Consider the following 25,191-nt stretch of genomic DNA (forward strand, 5'->3'; position numbering starts at 1 on the left):
CACCAACATGGCACATGTATACATATGTAACAAACTTGCACATTGTGCACATGTACCCTAGAACACAAAGTATTAAAAAAAAAAGTGAAAAAAAGAAATCTAAATTTTAAAAAATAATAAATAAAAATAAAAAATAAACAAATTACTGAATTTGAAAGTCTCAGATTATAAAATCAACATACACAAACCAGTAGTACTGCTATACACCAAAAACAGTCAAGCTGAGAGCCAAATCAAGAACTCAATCTCTTATACAATAGCTGCAAAAAATAAAATTAAATACCTAGAAATACACTTAACCAAGGAGGTGAAAGATCTCAACAGGAACTACAAAACACTGCTGAAAGAAAGCATAGATGAATAAAAAACAAACAGAAATACATCCCATGCTCATTGACTGGAAAATATCCTGAAAATGACCATATTGCCAAAAACGATCTACAGATACAATGCAATTCCTATCAAAATACCAAAATCATTTTTCAAAGAATTAGGAGAAAATCCTAAAATTCATATGGAACTAAAAAGGAGTTCAATAGCCAAGTCAATCCTAAGCAAAACAAACAAACAAACAAACAAAAACAAATCTGGAGGCAATATATATCCAACTTCAAATTATACTACAAGGATATAGTAACCAAAACAGTATGGTACTGGTATAAAAGTAGGCACATAGACCAATGGAACAGAATAGAGAATCTACAAATAAAGCCAAATCCTTACAACTAACTGATCTTTGACAAAGCATACTACATAAATTGGAAAACGGGTACCCTGTTTAATGAATGGTGGGAGAGTTGGATAGCCACCTGTAGAAGAATGAAACTGGATCCCTATCTCTCACCTCGTACAAAAATCAACTCAAGTTGGATTAAAGTCTTAAATCTAAGACCTGAAACCATAAAAATCCTAGAAGAAACCATAGGGAAAACTCTTCTGGACATTAGCCTAGGCAAAGAATTTATGACTAAGACCCGAAAAGCAAACACGACAAAAACAAAAATAAATGGAACTTGAATAATTCAAAAGCTTCTGCACAGCAAAAGAAATAATCACAGAGTAACAGACAACCCAGAGAATGGGAGAAAATATTTGCAAACTATGCATCTGACAAAAGACTGGTATCCAAAATCTACAAGAAACTAAAATAAATCAGCAAGAAAAAAAGCAAATAATTCCATTAAAAAGTGGACAAAGGACATGAATAGACAGTTCTCAAAAGAAGATATATAAATGGTCAAACATACGGAAAAGTGCTCAACATCACTAATCATCAGGGAAACGCAAATTAACACCACAATGGGATACTACCTTGCTCCTGTAAGAATGGCCATTATTAAAAAGTCAAAAAACAATAGATGTTGGCATGGATGTGGTGAAAGGGGAATGCTGATACACTTCTGGTGGGAATATAAATTAGTACAACCTCTATAGAAACCTGTATGGAGATTCCTTAAAGAACTAAAAGTAGATCCACCAATTGATCCAGCAAATATGACGACTGGACATCTACCCAATGGAAAAGAAATCATTATATGAAAAAGACACATGCACATATATGTTTATTGCAGTCAAATTCACAGTCGCAAAGATATGAAATCAACCTATGTGCCCGCTAACCAACATGCGGATAAAGAAAATGTGGTATATATACACCATGGAATACCACTCAGCCATAAAAAGGCATGAAATAATGTCCTTTGCAGCAAGTTGGATGGAGCTGGGGGCCATCATTCTAAGTGAAGTAATTCAGGAATGACAAACCAAATACCATATGTTCTCACTTATAAGTGGGAGCTACGCTGTGAGTATGCAAAGGCATACAGATGATATAATGGACTTTGGAGACTCAGAAGTGGGAGGGTAGGAGGTGGGTGTGGAATAAAAATCTACATATCAGGTACAAGGTACACTGCTTGGGTGATGACTGCACTAAAATATCAGAATTCACCACTATATAATTCATCCATGTAACCAAAAACCACTAGTACCCCAAAAGCTATTAAAACTTTTAAAAAGAATATATAAAACCTCCAAGTATTTCTAAACAACAATGTGTGAACTGAGGGAGAAAAAAAATGCTTTAGATAATTTTAATTGCATTTGCAACGCTCCACTTTTACTTAAAAAAAATGAGTATTTATTAGCTAATTTTTAGGTCATTAATTAATTGCCTTTATTAGTGATTAAAAATCTATATGCTAATTGTACCTAAAATTGGAGGTGATTTAAGAATTGAAAAGGATACTACCTTTTACATTTTATTAGATAAATAGTTAAAAAAAGTATTTTATGATTAAAAGAAAATGAAATCACATAGCTTTCCATTTGCTTTTTATTTGTAGCTTTCTAATAAGTCTTTAGTATAAAACAGTTTAACAAAAAAAAAAGCCTAGCTTTCCTTGAATTATATTCTTGTTTGTGAATGCAAAACCTTCCAAATTATGTGAAACATTTATGTATTCAGAATGTTACTTTGTGGTTTTCTTCCTAAGAAGCTAAACAATTCATTAAACAAGCTGCTCTTGAATCGTAGATCAGAACAAGTATAGGCTCCCTCTGCAGAATTCTATTGTGAAGCTGTACCCGTTTGTGTTTTCTTTGAAGCCATAAAAATGAAACCCTTATGCTCATATTAAAAGCATAAGAAAGGCATCTATTATGTCAATAGATTTAAAACACGGCCTTAGACCCAGTGAGAACCATTCTAAAGGTTAAGAAGTGCATTCCCAGGGAAAACCATCAAAGGCCTACATATCATTATATCCCAAAACAGATGGCATCACAGTGTTTGGAACTATAGTTTATGGACACCTACGATCTCAAATAAATCCTTGCTAATCCCACTCTTTTGTCTAAATTTTGTACTTTGATGGTAACTGCAGGTGCCTTTTCTCCATCATATCATTGCATGTCATTCTATGAATAGTGAAGATACGTGAACCTATATGGACACAACTCTTAATAAATACAACTTTTATACAATATGTAAGTATTTTACCATCCACACATATACTCTGTAGAAATCTATGCTTCTTAGATTCTAATCTACTGTAGATCTTCAGTAGTCTAAATTTTACAGAAAAAAAATGATGAAAATATACCTCTCTCATAGATTGGTGAAACTATAATACTGATTTAAAAATCACTTTGTAAAACAATATGGAATTATCTAGTATCCATACATATATCCTGGAGAAACTCTCAAAAACAGGAGATGGGGGCAAGTATATTCACAGAAACATTGCTTCTAACACCAAAAAACAGCAAACAGCCCAAAAGCTCAACAGGAAATTGATATATGAACTGTGTTACCCTTAAACAATGGAATGTTGTACAACAATAAAAATAAATGAACTGTTCCTACATGCACCAAAATAGATGAACCCTAGAAACAATACTGAGCAAAAAGGATAAGTCACAGAAAACTATATACAATATGTTTCCATTTCATATAAAGTTTAAACCATGCAAAATTGAGCAATGTGTTTTTACTGTTACTTAGGTTCAGGAATTATTTTTTCATCTAAAATCCTGCTGAAAAAAAATTAAATAATACTAATGTGACTAACAGATTGAAGTAAAAATTTTCTATATGATTATTTGCTACAAATTTCATATACTGAAAAACTTTTGGGATTCAAATTTAGTTCACTACAAAAAATGTTATCTACAGACAGAAAAATCTCTAATGCATCTGTACAGGTGAAAATATTGTTTAAAAGATCATGTCCTTCAATATTTAAGAAATATCACATGACCTCATTTATACGTGGAATCTAAAAGAGTTGAACTCATAGATGTAAAGAGTGGAATGCTGGTTACCAGAGCTGTAGTTGCAGGGGGTAAGGAAAGATGTTGGTCAAAGGGCATAAAATGTCAGTTAGATAAGAGGAATAGGCCACTGTATTGTGCATGGTGACTATAGTTAATAACGATGTAGTGTATTGTATTCTTGAAAACTACTAAGAGTAGGTTTTAAGTGTTCTCACCACAAAAAAAAAAGAAAAATAAGGATGTGAGTTAATGCATATGTTAATTAGTTTGATTAAACCATTCCACAATGTATACATACTTCAAACCAACATGCTGTACATGCTAAACATACACAATTATTATTTCTCAATTTAAAAAATTAATTAAAAATAAATAAAATACTAAAGGGAATATGTAAATTATAACCTATAAAAAGATTTAAATAGTATCACTATTTAGCTGAAAAAAGTTTTATTTCACAGTTTACCTGACACACTGCAATACTTCAGAGTTTGCAGAAAAGAGTTATTTAATTCTTGTCTGTATATAAGATGTGGCTTGTTGTGACCATCTTCATACTCATTCCCATCTGCCTTCACTATAGGTTCTAAGAAATAATCACCGTCATGTCCTTTAAATGTTCCCGTCTGAAAATAAAGGAAACAAAAATGAAATTTTCCTAACAGTCGCCAAGAAGAAAAAACACATAGTACCACAGGTTAAACGAGCAGACAGAAGCAAAACAGCAAGGAGTCTGTTCACTAAGAGCCACCATCTGAGCATAAAAAAGTTTCCCTTCCATGGGTCACTTTTCTCTCTCCACTCCTATGTATAAAATCATGAAGACTGGATACTATTCCAACAGGCCAAGCTAACTGACAGGCATTCCAGGTACAAAGAACAGCATAGACAAAAGCATCAAAATGGAGAAAGTGTTTAGAATAGTCTATAAATAATAAAGCCTGTGCTATTTTGATCTGTGGGAAAATGGGTACTTTAATACATTAGTGTTGAAAATATAAATCAGTACAATCAGGATGCAGAGCAATTTGGCAATGTTTAACACATTAACAATGTATTGGCCCTGGAACCCAGCAATTCCCCTTCTGAGAATTTATCCTACATGTACTATACATTTGCATGTGTGAAATCATATACTTACAAGGTTATTAACCATAACATTGTTTTTAATAGCAAAATATTGGAACCACTTCAAAAGTCCATTGATAGAGTCTGTTTACATAAACTTTGGCACAACTATGTGATGGCATCCCTTGAGGTTATAAACACACAAACAAAAAAAAGAATGAATATTCTGTGTAGTGATTTAGAAAGAACTCCAATACATATCATTACATCAAAACAAAAAAACTACAAAACAGGATGTATACTTCACTACTATTGTATAATAAAGGAAGAAACCCAAAAACTAAATATTTCTATTTGCCTGGTTACTACTGAAAAAACTCTAGAAGGATTATTAGAAACAGTGCCGACAGAAGTGGGAGAAACTGGGTGCATGTAGGATGGACTAGGTATGGCATCGTGCTTCCTATATGCTGTCCCTCTACCTAAAATGTTTCCCTACTTCCCACCCTTCATCTCTACCTCTGCATCATCACACCCAGTCTGGCTGGCTTCATCTCATCCTTCAAGTCTCAGATCAAATAAGAATCACCCAGAAAGTTTTTCTTTGACCAGTTTTCTAGGTAACCACATACCCATCCCTACTCCTAAAAACACATTGCATCTGCTTGATTTCTTTAGCACATTTATTGTATGTTGCATGCACATGTTTGTTTGCTATTTAAAACTATTCTTCCCCACTAGACAGAAGTCTTTAAATAAGCAGAGACCTATCCCTGAATTTCCACTGCTGAATAGACGATCTGAGATCTAGGCACATGTGGTAAGCAGTAAATACTTGTTAAACCCTGAAAGCTATTATTTCCTACCTTTGCAAGCTCAGTTTATGTTAAGCAAAAGTAGGGCATAAATTTGAAAACTTAGGCTAGACCTAGAATATAAAGACTCTTGCTTGCAGGGATTTTTGTCAGAGGAGTCCACAAACTTCGGTGAGAAAAAAAATTACATCCTTATTGTCATTAACCTAATTATAATTAACCTATAAACTACTTCATGAAAGAAATGCTAAATTTGAATGTAGGCTACAAATTCCAGTAAGGTTGTCAATAGAAAGCACAGACATTTTCATTACATGGTGATGTCTGAATATCTAAAAATGTTGTTTATGCTTATCAACACTTCAAAATTAAGGTAGTTATTACTCTGCCAATACATCTTATTATTTAAGGTGCTAATAAAATATACATAACTTTTTTGAATATCTTGACAACTATATTTCAATATAAATGTTTTATTTTGTATTTTTGTTAATATTTTAGGTGCATTGAGATTCTGAGAAGGGTTCATTTGTGAATCATTGAAGAATTCAAATAAAAGTGGGAGCGGGGAGCAGAGTCAAAGCAATAACTTTGAAAGACTGAACAACTGTACAACTAAGGAAAGACTGGTGAAGGTAAATGTTTAGCTATCATGGTATGAAATAACAAGAACTTGCACTCTGTTGGAAAGAAGCCCTAAAATGGTCAATTTATATAGATAGATCCCTCTCTCGAGTCAGGTGAGGGTAAGTCATTCAAGGGAGGCATTTATAATATTAATAGCTAATTCCAATATACAGATCAGACATTATTCATTTTATACATTCATCCACATACATATTTTATATAAATATATAATTCATTTCAACCTAATAATAATTATTTAAAGTAAATTATATTATTATCCCCACTTCACAGGTGAGACAAATGAGGAACAGAGAGGTTAAGTCACTTGTCCAAGGCTCATGCCAAGTAGGTGGCAGGATCAAGATGTGAACCCAAATACTCTGGCTTCACAATTCATGCCTTAACTGATTACACTGCACTCATTATCATGTGCCAATTTTGATAGACTCCATGAACTAGTCAACAAATACTTAATGGGCACCTACTATGTGCCAAGAACCGTTCTAGGGGCTAAAGATACACAGGTGAATGTGACCAAATCCCTGCCTTCAAAGAATGTATACTCCTATGGAAAAAAGGCAGACAATAAATAAAAATACAATAGAATATGCAATAAGTACAATAAAAAATAAGATAAGGAGAGAGAGAATAAAAGAGGGTGAGGCTGGGGAGGCACTTTAGGAGGGGACAGCAAGGCTGAGGCTAGAATAATCAGGGGGTAGCCGTGGAAAATTCTGGGAGGACATTCCACAGAGACGGGAATATTCCAAACAGTGACTGAAAGGCCTAGAGATGAAAAAGTCTTAGCAGGTAAAGTGACAGAGACAACAGTGAGGCTGCAGCTGTGCCAGCCAGGAGATACAGAGTAGCAGATGATGCCAGACAGGCAGAAGCCGGTTGCACTAATTATACTTGACAGAAAAAAGCACTCCTCACACCACAGAATCACAAAAATACATTTACCTACATTTAAAACTTTGCACTTTTCCACATGGAAAGGCATCTTTCTATGAAGACCCAATTCAGAAATGAATTACTGAATTACAGGAAGTATGATAAATGCAGTTTTAGTGAATGAGACCTCATTTCCATTTCTCAATTACAAATATCTTAATATAGGGATACTTTGAAATCATTGTTTTAAATTCCACTGCAAATAAAAAGCATGTTTTATTTTATTTATCATTTATTTATTTATTTATTTATTTATTCATTTATTTTTGTTACCAAGGCTGGAGTGCAGGGGCATGATCTCGGCTCACTGCAACCTCCACCTTCCAGGCTCAAGCAATCCTCCCACCTCAGCCTCCCATAACTGGCGGAATTTTTTTTTTTTTTTTTGGTAGAGATGGGGTTTCACCATGTTGCCCAGGCTGGTCCCAAACTCCTGAGTTCAAGTGGTCCACCAACTTCAGCCTCCCAAAGTGCTGGGATAACAGGCGTGAGCCACCACACCCGGCCCTTTATTTTTAACTTTTGTGGGTACATAGTAGGTGTATACATTTATGGGGTACATGAGATATGGTGATACAGGCATACAATGTGAAAGAAGCACATCATGGGGAATGGGATATCCACCTTACAAAACATCCAATTACATTATTTAAGTTATTTTAAAATATACAATTAAATTATTATTGACTATAGTCTCCTGTTGTACTAGCAAATAGGTCTTACTCATTCTATTGTTTTATACCCATTAACCATCCCCACCTCTCCCCACCCCACCCACATTCTCACTATCCTTCCCAGCCTCTGAACTATCCCTTCTACTCTCTATGTCCATGAGTTCAACTGTTTTGGGTTTTAGATCCTACAAATAACATGCAGTGTACGTCTTTATGTGCCTGGCTTATTTCATTTAACATAATGATCTCCAATTCCATCCATGTTGTTAGAAATCACTGGATCTCATTCTTTATTATGGCTAAATAGTACTCCATTGAGTATATGTACCACATTTTCTTTATCCATTCGTCTGTTGATGGACACTTAGGCTGCTTCCAAATCTTGGCTATTGTGAACACTGCTGCAACAAACAGTGGGAGTACAGATATCTCTTCAATATCCTGATTTCCTTTCATTTGGGTGTATACCCAGCAGTGGGATTGCTGGATCATATGGTAGCTCTACTTTTAGTTTCCTGAGGACCCTCCAAACTGTTCTCCAGAGTGGTTGCACTAATTTACATTCCCACTACAATTTACAAGCATTCCCTTTTCTACACATTCTGACCAGCATTTGTTATTGCCTGTGTCTTGAATATAAGCCATTTTCACTGGGGTGAGATGATATCTCATTGTAGTTTTGATTTGCATTTCTCTGATGATCAGTGATGTTAAGCATCTTTTCACATGCCTGTTTGCCATTTGTATGTCTTCTTTTAAGAAAGTCTGTTCAAATCTTTTGCCCAGTTTTTTATCAAATTATTTAAATTTTTTCCTATAGAGTTGTTTGAACTCCTTATATATTCTGGTTATTACTCCTTTCTCAAATGGGTAGTTTGCAAATATTTTCTCCCACTCTGTGGATTGTCTCTTCACTTTGTTGACTATTCTTTGCTATGCAGAAGCTTTTTAACTTGATGTGATCTCGTATGTCCATTTTTGCTTTGGTTGCCTGTGCTTGCGGAGTATTGCTCAAAAAATTTTTGCCCAGCCCAATGCCCTGAACATTTTCCCTAGTGCTTTCTTGTAGTAGTTTAATAGTTTGAAGTAACATATATTTTAAATACTATTTTAACCGAACACTTAAAGTCATTTAAATGATTATGGCAATTACAGTCATAAAGTTCTCTTTCCACTGATATTTATTATTACATTGAAATCTCCTTAGAGGTAAGAACATCTTTACTATTTTCAGAATTCCAACATCTAAAACATTGCCTGAAACACAGCAGGCACTCCATACACAGCTGCAGAAATGAACATTTTTGTAACAAACCTGGTGAAGTACCTGTTTTTTTCTCTTCCTATACCCTTGAGTAAGTAATTCTTTAATTTTTTTAATGAACATTCCTTTTTTTTTTTTTTTTTTGAGATGGAGTCTCACTCTATCGCACAGACTAGAGTGCAGTGGCGTGATCTCGGTTCACTGCAACCTCCACCTCCTGGGTTCAAGCAATTCTCCTGCCTCAGCCTCCCGATAGCTGGGATTACAGGCGCCTGCCACCGCGCTAATTTTTGTATTTTTAGTAGAGATGGGGTTTCACCATCTTGAACTCCTGATCTCGTGATTCACCTGCCTGGGCTTCCCAAAGTGCTGGGATTACAGGCGTGAGCCACCAGGCACGGCCTTTAATGAACATTCTTAAGTTATGGTACTCTTGAGACATGTATGGGATATAGTTGTATGATGGTTTTCTTTAAATGCTGAAAAGTAAAATGTTTAGACACCCTTATATAGTCTGCTAATATGTTAGGATTACACATTTTTAAATAGTTCAAAAATTAATGAAATTCCATCAGACATACTGACTACAAAACACTGAAATTATAGTCTATAAAATAAAAGGCAAAGCTATAAATATTAAGAATTCTTATATATTTCTTGGATACTTTTCTAGAGCCGATACCCTAACATATTTCACTCATTCTACCAGTGTCTATTTTCCAAAGATAACTGCAAATCACTTACTGTCAACAAACACCAATACTCTAGCATTCTCTGCCTTCCTAGAAAACTAATTTTACCCATACTTATGAGAAGTAACAAAGACACTGTTTTTGAAACCTGAGTACATGGATCCATGGAAAATCCCTTTCTGTCTTTTTTAAAAAGCATGCTGAAGAGGGGAAATGTGATACTATCTTGACAAAAGACACTAATAGACATGAGGCAGCTTGTTTACTCAACTAAATGTACCTACAAAGCCACTTTAAATACATCACACTATCTTCAAGCAATATGGAAAATACTTCTATTAATCATAGAATTTTTTTTTCTTTCTTTCTTTTTTTTTTTGAGACCAAATCTTGCTCTGTTGCCAGGCTGGAGTGCAGTGGCACGATCTCAGCTCACTGCAACCTCCACCTCCCGGTTTCAAGTGATTCTCCTGCCTCAGCCTCCCAAGTAGCTGGGACTACAGGTAAGCACCACCATGCCTGGCTGATTTTTGTATTTTTAGTAGAGACGGGGTTTCACCATGTTGGCCAGGTTGGTCTCGATCTCCTGACCGTGTGATCTGCCCGCCTTGGCCTCCCAAAGTGCTGGAATTACAGGCGTGAGCCACCGCGCCTAGCCAACCACAGAATTTTTTTAACCTCCTTTTGGCTCAAACTCTGGGAGGCAGGTACTATTATAATGTGCCAATAAAACTGCACATGGGTCCAGTCTGTGTTCCCATGTAAGAAGAAAATATAGTTCTATCCAGAAGCCATCGGCACCTCCTTTTAAGTTGTGCTAGAACACTCTAGGTTTTAAAAAATATTGCCTTTAAAACTTAAATTAAAGCTTGTATGTTTGAAAACAGTAAGTTAAAAAACATTGGCAAATATTTGTCCTCAAACTGAGGATAAATACTTATCCTTTTTACTTATTAATGAAAGACTTAGAAGCATTTTGCTCCCATTGACTTTTCTATAACTTACCCCATTTCAGTGGACCTTTTGTTCAAATAATTAAAATATTAGAGCTTTCCCTAAAGGCTCCTAAGGAAGCACTTTAAATTTTTTTTTTTTAACTTGGAATGAACCCAGCAAAGAATTAGCAGACAAAAAAAAACAGGTGGTTCATAGAACTGTATTTAGATCATGCCATATTTTTAGCAACATGCCTATCTGGAGATGGGCCCTGCAATTTGATTCATGACAAATGCCAATCAAATTCCCAACACTTTCTTTCAATGACTATTAAAAGCAGCAAAACTAGTTTTCAGTTGGGTAGGAGTTTCTTGATTACTTAGAGTAATGATCTTCTATTTGCCAAGCTGTTTTGAAAGGCAATTAAGTGACTATACAACTGGCTCCAATTTATTCTCATAGGCCAAAATTATTTATGTTTAGAAGATTTTATATAATTTTTTTCCCAAAATGTTCTTATTTCAGTATCATGGCATTCATCCATGTATTTTTTTTCAAAATACATAGCAAATACATGTACTTTTGCTACAGCCAATAAGGTACTCTCAGATTTCATTAAAGGGTAATAACAAGTACAAAATACAAATCCTTTGAATTCCTTTCCCAAATCAATTATAGTTATCACATTAAACACTGTCAACTGGAGAACATTTGGAAATAAGGTACTGCTGAAGTGTTGACTAAAATACTTAGTTTTTCCACCTTCAATCATAAATCATATCATGAGAATCAGTATGATGATATATAAGAAGAAAGCCTAGGTATGAGTTCTGGGTTTGTGCTCATAGAATCTTAGGTAAGTTACTTTATATCTTTGACCTTCAGTTCCATTGTCTGTAAAACAAAATTGGAATAATTGTATGTACCCAATTTCCTAGGAAAGTTAATGTGTGTTTAAGTGATATTAATAATAGGAGCTCAATAATTGTTTTGAAATTGGATGCATTTTGAAGCAAGATGAAAAATTCTCCACTAAAAACACAAATGTTACAGCCACTTTTTTTACCACTGGCAGAGTATAAATGTTATATAATAAAAGACCACAAACATGAACTCTGAGATTAATTTTTATCTGGTGATAAGTAAAAATGTAAAAAGCTTTCTCTCTCTGACAGTTTCTCCTTATAACACCATTAATCATGCCTAGGAAATAGTGTATTATATACAAACACACAATGAATAAATGAATGAATCAATGATATGAAGAAAACATAAGAATTACCTCCAGATGCATAAAACAGAAAATTCATAGTAAGGGTTTAAAAAAAAAAAAAAGATTAGTTGTTCTTCTCTTCTCTAGAAGCATTATTTACCTTCCCCATTCTGAGACAATTCCAGATCTCTAGTATAAAAGTGAAACAATAGAAGGGAAATAAATACGTTGCTGGTACCTTACCTTTTTAAAACGGACTGGTTGGTCTCTTGCCAAGTCCTGGCCTATTCAAATCAAGAATATAAAACAAAGACTCTGGACTCATCTACGCAAGATTTATGTAGCCAAAAGACACAAGTTCAAGGAGTGTGTCCCAGCAGCCTTGAAACATGGAGTAAATTCTGTAATATTTCTCATTCTTGTGGGCACTGAGGTGTTATGAAGTCATATGAACTAATTAAAAAGAGGAGAGAATTGTCAAAGAAATGGCCTTGTTCTTGTGCGGTCTGCGTAGTGGCCCTCAGATGGCTTCTCCCAAACTGTCTCCAAAATATCCGTGAAAATATAAAATCAAAAATCATAACAATGATAAATTTAAAATAAGAAATCATTAAAAACTATTTTGTAGGTCTATAATGGAAACATACTCATGATATATTGTCAAAATATTCTAAAGCAATATTACTTTAAAACAAACACAAAAAGACATATAATATCTAGAGGGACATATGCCATACATGTGCCAGACCACCTGTAATATTTGTGGCATATATTTTCCTAGTTTATTTTTAAATTTTTTTACAATTATTTAGACATGGTACTCTTCAATTATTATTTGGGCAAATCTATTGATTTTTTTTTCATTTGTTATATCTGGTATTTTTCCCTACCTAAAAATTACAATATACTGTCATTTTCTTTTACTTTAGTAGAGTTGAAATTTTATTTGGTTTACCAATAAAGTGAGAATTCAAAATTTAGTTTTTCCCTATAATAAGTTCTTGGCATTAAAAGATTTAAAATAAATGCCTTTTAGGTTTTGGCAACTGTCACAGAAAACTAACTTGAAGCAATTATCAAAACTTGATCTGCTGTCAGAAGCCAACTCAGTTTTAAAGGGATTATACTGTCAAAGAAAACACTAGCCTGGACTGAAAAAGCTTTTGATGGAGTCCATTGTAAAATGACCTATAAATTTTCAGAATTACCCCAGCATTCTTGAAGCTCCCCCAAGACAACATCCCCCTGAGACCCCATTTTAGATGAGGCCATGGAGGAAGACGGACAAGACCGTTCCAGAAGGCAGAACCAAGGACCTGGGTAATTGAGGTCCAAGAATCCCAGCCAAAAACCAAGGACTGGGCACTGTAGCTCATGCCTGTAATTCCAACACTTTGGGAGGCTGAGGCAGGAATGCTGCTTGAGGCCAGGAGTTCAAGACCAGTCTGGTCAACATAAGGAAACACCATCTCTACTAAAAATTAAAACCAAAACAAACAAACAGACAAAAAACTGGTCAGGTGTGGGGGCTTGTGCCTGTAGTTCCCAGCCACTTGGGAGGCTGAATCAGAAGTATTTGAACCCAACAGTTCAAGGCTGCAGTAAATTATTATCATGCCAATGCACTCCATCCTGGGCAACAGAGCAAGGTCTTGTCTCAAAGGAAAAAAGAAAGAAAAGTAATCAAGGAGCTTCTCTCCTTCCAGAGTAGTGAGTCTCCACAACTCCTCTTCAGGAGTCAAAAACTGCTAAATATCAGTGATTATTAGGTGTCTCCTATTCTTCTTTCTGTAGCAAGTTGAGGTTAGGGTTGCAGTCATGCTGGTCATGCTGTATACTTGGCTGGTAGCTGAAGATAATTTATCTTTTTAATTCATATTTTTCCAAGCTACGGAGAGCCACAACTTGATTTTATGGAGAAGACTGCATTATCCAGAGATCCTGGACATTTAGCCAGAGTCAGTGCCCCTGTGGGAACTTTGAGTTTTCTCCTTATAGACAAGAAAAGTATGTTTGATGTGTGATCTGTTTGGCAAACAGAAGGGCAGCCTGTAGTAAAGACTATTGGTGATCACCAATATGGGTGTTCCTTTCTTTCTCCTAGGAAAAATCAATGCCCCTCATTTTCCAGTCTTTTTACTTCTAGGTAGAACCAGGCAACTAGTTCTCTTCAATAGAATATACATAAATTTGGTTTGTGCCACCTTTGGGCTGAGAAAGTCAAGATCCAGTATACCTTCTCCACGCTCTTACTATAGTTATAAATTATATAGCTCATAAACATATTTGTAATTAATAAACACAGTATTTTTCCAATAGAAAACACATAACTGTACCACCAAAACCTAAGAGTGGCTGTTAGATAATAAATGACTGATAAGTATTTGTTGACAAATTAACAATGTGTTTCTTCCTCTGCATATTAGTATGAGTTGGACAGCTTAAATATATTTCACATTAAACAGTAATTACAATAATTGCAACAGAAATAAAGCCACAAAAAACAAGGATGTGATGTGAGCTTAAATGAATGAACTAATAAATGGAACATGATTAACTTACATATCATCTGAAAAGATTTAGTCAATACAAAATTTCTCAAATATGCCCAAGCACTTTAACTAAAACTGGTAAAATAATTTTCCTGAATCAAATGACTGATGTAAAGATGAGCTAGCTAAATATTTGGCATATATAAATAAAAGATAGCTGCTTATCTTACTCATAATACATGTATTGAGCGATTCCATATGTTATATTAGGTGCTAAAAGAAATGTGACTATCATTTTCTACCTGCTAATTCTATAAATGAAATAGAAATGCAGAAAAATAACTTTAATTTAATATGCAATGAGAGTACATGTGCATAAAACGTCAACTGGTACAACAAGGAAGTCTGGGTCAATTTTGCCAAGAGAAGATCAGGGAAAAAGGAAGGCAGCTCAAAATGGATCACGAAGGATCAGTAGGAGGTTGAGGGAAAGGACATTCTATACAGAAAGAAGAGCAAATACAAACTCAAGCAATTATGAAGATTAGAGTAAATCTGTGACAGAATCAAACAAGTGTCTCCAGAATAATTACCTTTCTTGCCACTTCTGTCATTGCCTTTTATGGTTAACAGCCACAAGATTATTCAGTCATTTAAGCCAGAGTCATTTAAATCTTTCTGGTCTCCTTCACCAATGTTCCAAAATTCTAAGGGGTCTCCCGCAAGGCTGCTCCACTTCAGCACTACGGACAGCTTGACAATTCTTTGTTGTAGGAGGCTGTGCTGTGCATTGTGGGATGTTGCTGGCCTCTACCCATGCTCTGCCAGTAACATGCTCACCTCAATGGACCCACAGTTGCGACAACTAAAATTGTCTCCAGACAATGACAAATATCTTCTGGGGGACAAAACTGCTCCCAGTAAGGAAACACTGGTCTGCAGTAGCATACCTTACATAGGTACCCACTCTTCTCCTTCCCCACTGCAACATTACTTTAAATAGCATCTCTTCCTTATCCACTGTAGGGTAGTAGACTACCACACTGGTCTTCCCAGTGACTCACTGCCTCCCCTGTACCCTGCACAATGTTGCATAAGAGGAGATGTGCCTCCTTACACATTGAACACACCTACCACATACTGTTCAAATCCTCATTCCTTTACAATGCATTTCAGGACCTTAATAATCCCATTCCAACCTTGGCCTTAAACCCTCACTACCCAAACTACCCTGTTTTTCAGATGCACAGATCCACAGGAAGCCCTTGAATTTTCATATCCACATTTATTCATTCCTCAAAGTCCAGTTGAGAAGTCTTGCTCAGCACAAGTCTCACAACTCTCTTAATCACTCCTTCCTTGATTATTCCATTCCTCAAGGTTTACACAGCACTTTTTATGCTATCCATTTTAGCAAGGGCACTTTGAAATCCATCATAGTGTTTGCACCCTGGCCATAGCTCCCAAGGGCTTCTCCCTGTCAGTAACTGAGTATGGTAGGGATACCATCGCAGACCTGTTCTTGAGAGCCATGGACTCTTATTCTGGCCAAGTCTGGCTCAAGGATGGCTTTGCTCAACTTTGCTTGGACTGCCCAGCAGCCTAGAATGCTACTATCCAATATTCTCATCCCTTTTTTCCCTATGTAAGTCTCTCTCCAGCTTTCTCCTTAGTTTCTCTAACACAGACACTTCCCCTAAATAAACACTTATCTTTGCATCTGCCTCTTGAAAGACCTGGATTAACACACACTAGAATGTTAAAAGAACAGCATAGGAAATTTTCTATACTGCTGTTTGACTAGTATTGCAGTCAATACCAAAAGAGGTTCTTATTAGTTTCCCCAATAAGAAAAAATATGAATACAGAATGGCATGTATAATAATCCATGGCTATATTAGTTCTGGGAAAATAGAAAGTTTGGAAATAAAAAAAACTAAAAATTTGCCAGAATACACAAAAAAAGAGTAAAAACACTATTGATGGTTTCTATATTTTTATTTCCTGTCTGAACAAGAAGTTACTCAATAATCAGTCATCAGGGAGGTAGTGCTTGACATGTTGCAGAATGGTTCATGTGAGAAACTTCAAAAGTACACACGGCCATGACAAGCTACTCCATGAGAATACTGTATAAGTCAGATGCAATGTCTGGTGTTATGACATCTGGAAACTGTTTCCTTCAACCAGAAAGACAGCATTGCCTCAAATCCCACCAAGAAATAGTGAAGTTAACTGTCTAGGCAGTTGAGTTAATTCCTGGGGACCTTGGGAAGACATGAACACCCAAGGTAATATGAGAAAAGGGCTACCAGAAGCACGAGGGATTGTCAGAAACAACCTGTGTAAAGTTTGTCCATTCTACCCTGAGAAGTATATGCCAGCTTATTAAATACTGATCTCTAAATACTTTGGCAAGATTATTTATCAACATTATGAGATGATAAATAACATGACCATAAAAAAGAAGTTTAGAGTTGAATATAGGGATATTAAGTCCTGGTAACTATACATGCTATGGTAGCCTATCAATGGATTAAAACCAGAGAGTTTGATTAGCCGTTACATTACTTATAGATAATTTTATGATTCCATTCCATTTTTATACCTTTTATAGATCTTGGAAATGTATAAATAAATCTCTATTCAGAAATGTTTGAATCATGGGATGAATAAATACTTATGCTTATGGGAAATAAAAATTATAGTGAAGAAAAGATGAGAAAAGCAAGAATTACATACATGTTAAACAAAGAAAATTTCTGCCAGACTCTTAGACTCTTCTGGTTCTTGGGCTCAAAACACTTAGGAAAAAAATTAAACAATACTGGTTATGGTTCAGAGAAAAACATAAATACCAAAACTTCTAAAAGTGGGTGAAATTTAACCATATAGAAATTAGAAGAAAGTATTAGTTCACATGTTTGGGGTTAATTCAACACTAGAAACTAAACCAAATCAATAAATACGCTGGGGTGTCAACAAATGGTTGTACAGAGATAGTTTGAAAATATTAATTTGATTTGTTTTTCATTCTTTTTCTCTAAAAGCCACACTCTCCAGCCACCACCAGAGAAGGGAAGGAGAGACTCTACCTCAGTTGGGAAGATGGAAGGCAATAGGTCAATTAAATGAGATGTGAAAAGGAAACTCAGTAGATACTGGGGGGGAAAAAGGGTAATGGAGGCAAAGAAAACAGATGGTAAGATGTATGCACATTAACTTCTCCACTGGGGGTTTAAAATCCCAGAAACAGAAGGCATATTGCATTGTTTAAAGGGACTGCCCAAAGAGGGGTTCCAGGGTGCTGACTATGTGGGACTCAAGGAAGGAACCCTCTGAAAGGGTTCCCTATACACATCAAATTTAGAGGTGTAGAAGAGTTTGACAAAGAGAGGAACTGAATCCCTCTTGACTCTCAAATGCCATAGAGGACTCGAGGCCTTTAGAGGAGTCTGCAAGAACAGCAATAGCATCACCAAACCAGTTTACCTAGAGAAGGTGATGCAGCAAGACTTTGTATTTGAAGGCTGCACAATGAATTACTGAGACAAGAAATCAAATGGATATTACAGCCAGAATTCAGAGGGATATACAGCACTAGTGAGAGTCCAGAGGAGGATGAGTCAAGACCAGTGAGCTCCCACTGAGCAAGGAGAAAGAAGGCCATAAGTTCTCAGGCCCAGAAATCAGCTGCTGTTAATAGAAAAGTACAATGAAACTACAGCACAAAGAACATCACCAGTCACTTGAGGAACTGAAGGATGGTACAATTTCCTCACCCCTCTCCCAAACAATACAAAGACCTCATAACACGTTATGACCCTGTATATAGTCAGTTTCCATCAATGTTCAATGAACTCTTGAATCCACCAATATATAAAACAATACCCATTAGCAAAAAAAAAAAAAAAAATGAGACTGAATGCTCATTTCAATATATTCAGGAAAAGCATTTAATAAAATACAACATCCATTCATGATTAAAAGCAAAACTAAAGTAAAGCAAAAAGCAACTAGAAAAAGAATAGAACATCTCTAAATTAATAAGACTGGCTCTGAGAATCCTTCAGCAAACTTCAACCTTAATGTTTCATGGACTGAGAGACCAAAGCCAGATTATCAAGTACACAAGGTGACAAAGATAAATTAGGAAGCAAGTAGGAGCAGAGCCATCAGGTTAGCATTATTGAATTCCCAAGCTTTGTATCAACATTGATCTGCAAACAACTCAGCTGGTCCAGGCTTCAGATACTACAGTTTACCTAGATACAAAGACTAAAGGCTGATCTGAGACTAAAAAGAGGAATCTGGTATAATTACAAATGGATTCTAAAATCTACCAGGTTCTACTGTTTGATGAAACTATTAATCCAAAGAAATTTAATCATAGAGTCAGGGTAGAAATAAATATATATAATCATAAATACGTAGCTAATATCCATTTTAGTGCTAATATTAAAAAATGCAAAATTTTTAAAAAGTCACTAATCTCATCATTAATTTAGACTTACAATTGGTTATGATCACACTACTGAAAAAAAATGGAGAGATAACATTTCCAATGTTACTGGAAAATTTCTTTCTCTATAATGATTGACGTATGCAACTAAGCCTTATACAATACAGAGAAATTATGTAAAATAAAGCTGAGTTATGGAGATACGAAAAGAAATATTTAAATGTTTAATCAACAACTTCTGATAATATCAATAAATTAATCAAAAGCAGAGTACATATATGGGATTATTGACTTGCCATCAAAAGTATGACTCCTATAGATGATTTTTCCTCTTCAAAAATTTAGTAAAAGGACATTAGGACAAATCATTTTATTTGTTTGTAATTTCTAGTAACCCCTCAACTAAACTAAATAATTTTGTTCTGAATGTTTTATTATAAAATTAATATAACACAAATGATTGATTTCATTTTTGATTAATGAGTACATTGCTAAAGAAGATAAACATTGATTAACTTTCACATAATATATTGTATAATACATTAAATTATCCACATAAATGAGGAAATAAAAATCTTCACACTTAACATTATTAAAAATATTAATATTAATTTTTAGATATGTTAATAAAATGAACTAGGTAATAAAACAAAAAAAGTATGATGATGACTTGGGCAACTGTATCCAAACTGGCACAGGGACTAGAAAGTTATGACTCAAAAATCTTTAACTGCTTTCGGAATTCAAAAGGAGGATATTGATCATAAATATATGTACCTACTATGTACCCACAAAAATTAAAAATGTTTTACAAAGGATACTGAATAACCATTTAACTACATCAACATTATGAATCAAAATGAGCAGGAACAGCATTCCCAATAATGCCTTCCCATCTGGAATGCTTTTCCATGAGAAAACATATTGACCATGACAAATTTGTGGTAGCAAGTCTAGGATTTTCCAGACAAACTAAACATTAGTTTAGAAAGGTTTTAGAAAGGAGAATCTTTTTGTCCTTTGAAGTTTAGGTGGCTATGTGAGGTTTTGAAAAGGAGTTTTTTTTGTGCCTTGAAGTATAGGTGGCTATGTAAATATTAGAGTGTGATTCTGTCATTGTGATGTTGCAAGTATTTTACATGGAAGAAAAAAAGGAAATGGTTCTAGCCATTTCATGTAAAAAAACAACTCAAGATAAACACTTGAAAAAGAGCTCACATCCAGGAAGGCATCTTAAATCAATTAAGCCAAAGGAGTATTACATTTGAACTGCAGAGAAATGTTATCAGATTTTTATTTAATCAAAGAATAAACAGTATTGATGTTCTAAAAATATCTTTGAAAACCTTTCCATAAGTATCTTTTGTAAAAGTGTGTATCTGCTAAACAAAAGCTAGATACTTAGGAACTGTAGAATCCTGTAACCAAATTCCTAATTCTTGTTTTTTCTTGAATATGTATTTGTCAGAGGAGTTACTGATGAAGTGAGCCTATATATGTTTTAAAACAACTGTCCTTACCCTGGGGGTTCCATGAACTTGGTTGGAAAAAAGTTACATCTTTATTATCACTAACCTCTGATACTGCAGCATTTCTTTCAAGTATGATTGAAGGTGAAACCACAGACACTGTGGCTTTGTTACCAATAAAATGACACTTTTATATCACATTATGGTTGGTGTAGGTATGTGTCAACTGATTACCACCACAAAAATATAATTGACATAACCAACAGATCTTTGTAGATACACTGTTTTCAAGTATGATGCATTTTGAACAGATTCAACCTCTTCCCTACTCTACTTCACAACCATCCCCATACCATCAGCAAAACAAACTTTTCCTATTCAGGCCTTGCCAGTGAGAGCCATTTCATTTTATGTATATTCATTCTCCTTTCCTTCTATCAAATTCCAGAAACAAACTTATTTAAGTAAATCCAGGGGATTCTGCCTCAATAGGACCACGAAAGTGTACATCTGAGTCAAACAGCCTGCCCTCCAGTTGGAAACCACACTCCACTTGTAACAGCGGTCCCACAGGCCACTCCCTGAGCACCACTCCAGCGTCTGACACTTTCAGGAAAGATGCTTGAAAGAGCATCTTTCATCAGCGTTGCAGAGGGTCGGTTTTGCCCAGCAGGCAGAGACCTGCTCATCCTGCCACGAGAGCCTTCCGAAGGAGTTGCCTCTGGCTTGGTGTTAATCCTTCTGGTAGCTCAACCTGAACTCTAGGGTCATCAGCCACCAACTGGAAAACCCGAGGCCCCGTTCCCTGAATGTAGCCCTTGCCTGGATCCCAAGAAAATGCCAAGGGACCCGAGGACGCTTACCAGGCCTCCACATAAGCTTACGACGGCCTTGTAATCCTCCTGCGAGTTAACCTGGCCGCGGTAGAAGCAGTGGCGCAGGTCTGAGGGCCCTGCGTCGCTCTCCCAGGTCCCGCGTCCCGGGGCTCCCAAGTGCACTTCGGTGTAGCCGGCGGCCAGAAAGGATGCATCGGCGGTCAGGTTCAGCTGGAAGAGCTGTCCGTAGGCAGTGACGCGATAGTGGGTTCTGAACGGCATGGGTTCCAGCGCCTCGGAGCTGCGTTTCTGCCGGCTGAAGTGGTGGCTCTGAGGGAACACTTCTCCAAACTCATTGACCCGCTCGGGGATCACTACTTCGTAGGTGGTCAGGGTCCTCACCAGGGCTTCTGCAACCACAGCGACAGGACCAGTGAGCTCCCACGCGTTCCTCTTTGTCCAACTCTAAACTTCTTCCACCAAACGTCCCCGCTAAAGGTCCCAGGTCCCAGTACAGCCAGGGGCATGACAAATGCACACATGCTGATGCGCACGCACACACACACACACGTGCACTGGGGTTGTTAGTGCTCTGCTTTCCCACACCCCTGACTTGCCCTACCCTCCCCAAGCAAAGACCCTACCACTAATGGCCCTAAGCAACCCACTTCCTTCCCCAGTACCTCCTAACCTCCCCGCAGCCGCCAACTCCTTCCCTCCGGGTGCACGCGCCCCCCTGCCCCTTGCGCCCCCGCCGCGTGGTCCCAGGAGTGCGATGCATCTCCGGCGCGCGCAATTCCTCGAAACCCGGCACAGTCGCGACCTCTCGGGTTGACTGGTCCGGGAGTCTCGGGAGCCCCAGCAGGGCCAGCGTTCCCCAACGGGCTGAGCCGCTCGTCCCCTCGACCCGCATGTCCCACTCGGGCCCCGCGCCCCCACTTCGCCGCTGAAGGCGTCTCGCGGTGACTTTACCTTGCCTGGGGTGGAAGTGAACTTCCCAAGACCTGGTGATGAGCGAGAGATGGCAGAGCAGCCCAGTCAGCCACTTGGCCACCCACATGGTTCCACCCAGGGGACCCCAATCGGGGAGGCCCACCAGAGCCGCCGGCCGCCGAGCGGGATTCCCTCGCGCTCAGATCCTTCTCCTCCCTCTCGCCCGCCGCTCTCCGCGCCGGCCGCCAATCTCCGCGCTTCAGCAGCTTAGGGAACAGTAGCGCGGGCCCTGGGCCGGCTCGTCTAGCCACACAGCCTGTCTCACTTGCTGAGCCGCTGTTTCATACCACTGCAGCCTCACACCCCTTCCTGCCCCCGCACCGCCCTCAGAAACTCTCTGCTCAGGTTCAGCTCGGCGCGGGGAAGCAACTCGACCTAGCAGGAATGGTGCCAATATAGCCACCCCGGACCGGCAAGCGCCGGGGAGAGCCCGCCCCTATGGGCTGTTCCCGGCCAATCAACGGGAGGCGCGGCCCCGACTCGCCCCCCCCCGCGCAGCCCCTTCCCTTCTCCACCCAGCCGCAAGGGGAGTGCGGTCCCCTCCTGCTGCCCCAGCTGGCGCTCAACTTGCTGAGTAGCCCCAAGGCCCGGCTGGGCACCAACTCGGGACCTATGAAACCCAGCGAGATGCGAGCACCGGCGTACGTGAAAGTTGCCTAGGGTTTTGAGCTCTTAGATGAAATGACAAGCATCAGATAGAAAGTTTCTGTTTTTTATGTTTCACGGTACTTTTAGGCTTCTCAAACAAAATAAAATAAGCTACAGCGGAAGTTCTTGTAGGCAGAGGATGCTACCAATGAAGCTCAGTGACCGGTCCTCACTTGCATGGGCCCCTGTGTGTGCTGGGAGTTGCTGGGAGTTGATGAGTGCCATAGGTGCGGCGAGGAAGCCGAGTTTGCATACAAGCATTTCTGGTAATTGCCGAAATAAATTCAAGAAAAGGATCTGAGTCTCCAAAGTTTTAGTAACTTACTGTGTTTTTTTTCTTCTTCTTCTTTCTAATATTTGTATTTATACTTAATTTTGTATCAAGAGCCCTCCAAAATTATATAAACGTCAAGACCCACAAAACTTGGATCTGCCCTGCCTGCGAGAGTTTTTGCTGTTAGTTCCACAGTATTCATATACCCTTTGTTTATAACATACAAATAACCCCAGGTATTCACAACTATCCTCCTCAACAATTACTGTGGCTCTGAATCCAGTTGTCCCCAGGTGTCTGTTAAATTGAATACACCTCAGTGGTAGCCGAAATCAATTATTTTAGTACGATTTCTCATTTCTCAAATCCACCTGTTTGATTTGCTGGTTACATAATTACTTTTCTCTATACCCAGTATGAAAGCAAAGCGGGAGGGAGTAGTCAGATTGTCTTGAAATCCAACCAGGGGAGAGAAAGAATATGAGAAAAAAAGTAAAGGAGTATGTGAGTAAATCTTCACACATACAATGGAAAACACTTTTAATTTAGTACCTCCTCTGAGCTCTCAACAATGAAAATGCCGCACTCTTTGAATTGACCGCTGATGGCATACCTCTGCACTTTTATATCATACACTTGGTCATCTGTTGTTCACCACAAATGTGGAACAATCTTGTTCAATGAAAGAGGGTTTAATCTTACATCTCCCAAGGAAATCACCCAGCTTGGTGATAGTAATTCTTTTATAATCATTCCCCTTCTTTTGTACTCTTTTCTCACAAAGTGACATTTCATTCACCAAAGAATTACAGACTTCTGGTGGGATGTTTTTCCTAAGCTAAACATACTATTATTCTCAACAAAACAAAAATGGACTTTACTCACACCTGTCTATTTAGTGGTTACCTTCAGTACATTATAATTGAGTCATTTTAATTATATGGCAGCTCTGAATGTGTCTTCACATTAGGAGCCATGCTTCTCTCCTAGAAATACCAGAAAATAGAATTGCACCTGTTTAATTGGCGATCTCATTGCTGACTACAGGGAAAATTTGATATTTCATTTCCATCACTGAATGTTTGTAACTCAGGGCAGTATTTACAATCAAGCATTTGATTTTCAGCTTGCTGTAAGAATGGGGCGAGGGATTTTTTTTTTTTTTTTTTTTTTTTTTTTTTTGAGACAGAGTCTTGCTCTGTCGCCCAGGCTGGAGGGCAGTGGCATGATTTCAGCTCACTGCAACTTCCACCACCTCCTGGGTTTAAGCAATGACCTGTCTCAGCCTCCCGAGTAGCTGGGACTTCCGGCACTCACCACCACGCCTGGCTAATTTTTGTATCTTTAATAGAGACAAGGTTTCACCATATTGGTCAGGCTGGTCTCGAACCCTCCTCAACCTCCCAAAGTGCTGGGATTACAGACGAGAGCCATCGTGCCCGGCACCATTTTTTAAATAAATGAAAAGGTATGTGGGATGTGTATTCTACATCATTATTATCTTTGCAATGTTCAGTAAAAAGTATTGTTTTCCTCATTTCATAGAAGATAGACGCTACACTGTCATACAGTATCTAAGCTGGATTTCTACTAATCCTTTCTGACTGCAAATGCTTTTTTGTTATACTGAGCTATAAATGTTATGATGTTCACATTATCTCTCTTTTTTCTTCCTACTCTGCTAATGAAAATGTCATGAATAAGCTAATCTATGCCATTTAATTCAACCTATTTCCTCACATTGATAATTAGAACTATCACTTATGGAATTCTTTGAAATGTATGAAATTTGAAACCAGAGATTTGGGTCTAACTTGATGCTAATCCAGAGTGAATTATGTAATCTCTCTGAGCTTCATGGAGGTAATAGGTAAGTTAAATGGTAAGTCAGAGGAATTCCATAAGTGGTACCTTATCCCAGTGCTTTGAGAGGCAGAGGTAGGAAAATCATATAGGCCAGAAGCTTGAGACCAGCTTGGGCAACACAGTGCGACCTCCGTTTCTAAAAAAAAAAAAAA

General features: G+C 37.5%; 1 protein-coding gene across 1 annotated transcript in view; it reads right to left on the minus strand.

Annotated features, from left to right (window-relative positions):
* The window catches only part of ADAMTS20 (ADAM metallopeptidase with thrombospondin type 1 motif 20), a 209,356-nt gene extending 187,038 nt beyond the window's left edge, over positions 1–22,318 (minus strand). Inside the window, 3 exon segments of the mRNA XM_050749368.1 lie at positions 4,244–4,403; positions 21,307–21,668; positions 22,231–22,318. Of these exon segments, the coding sequence (XP_050605325.1) occupies positions 4,244–4,403; positions 21,307–21,668; positions 22,231–22,318 (610 nt within the window).
* Positions 22,319–25,191: the final 2,873 nt, after the last annotated feature.

This window comes from Macaca thibetana, chromosome 11 (assembly GCF_024542745.1).
Source record: "Macaca thibetana thibetana isolate TM-01 chromosome 11, ASM2454274v1, whole genome shotgun sequence".
Classification (NCBI taxonomy): domain Eukaryota; kingdom Metazoa; phylum Chordata; class Mammalia; order Primates; family Cercopithecidae; genus Macaca; species Macaca thibetana.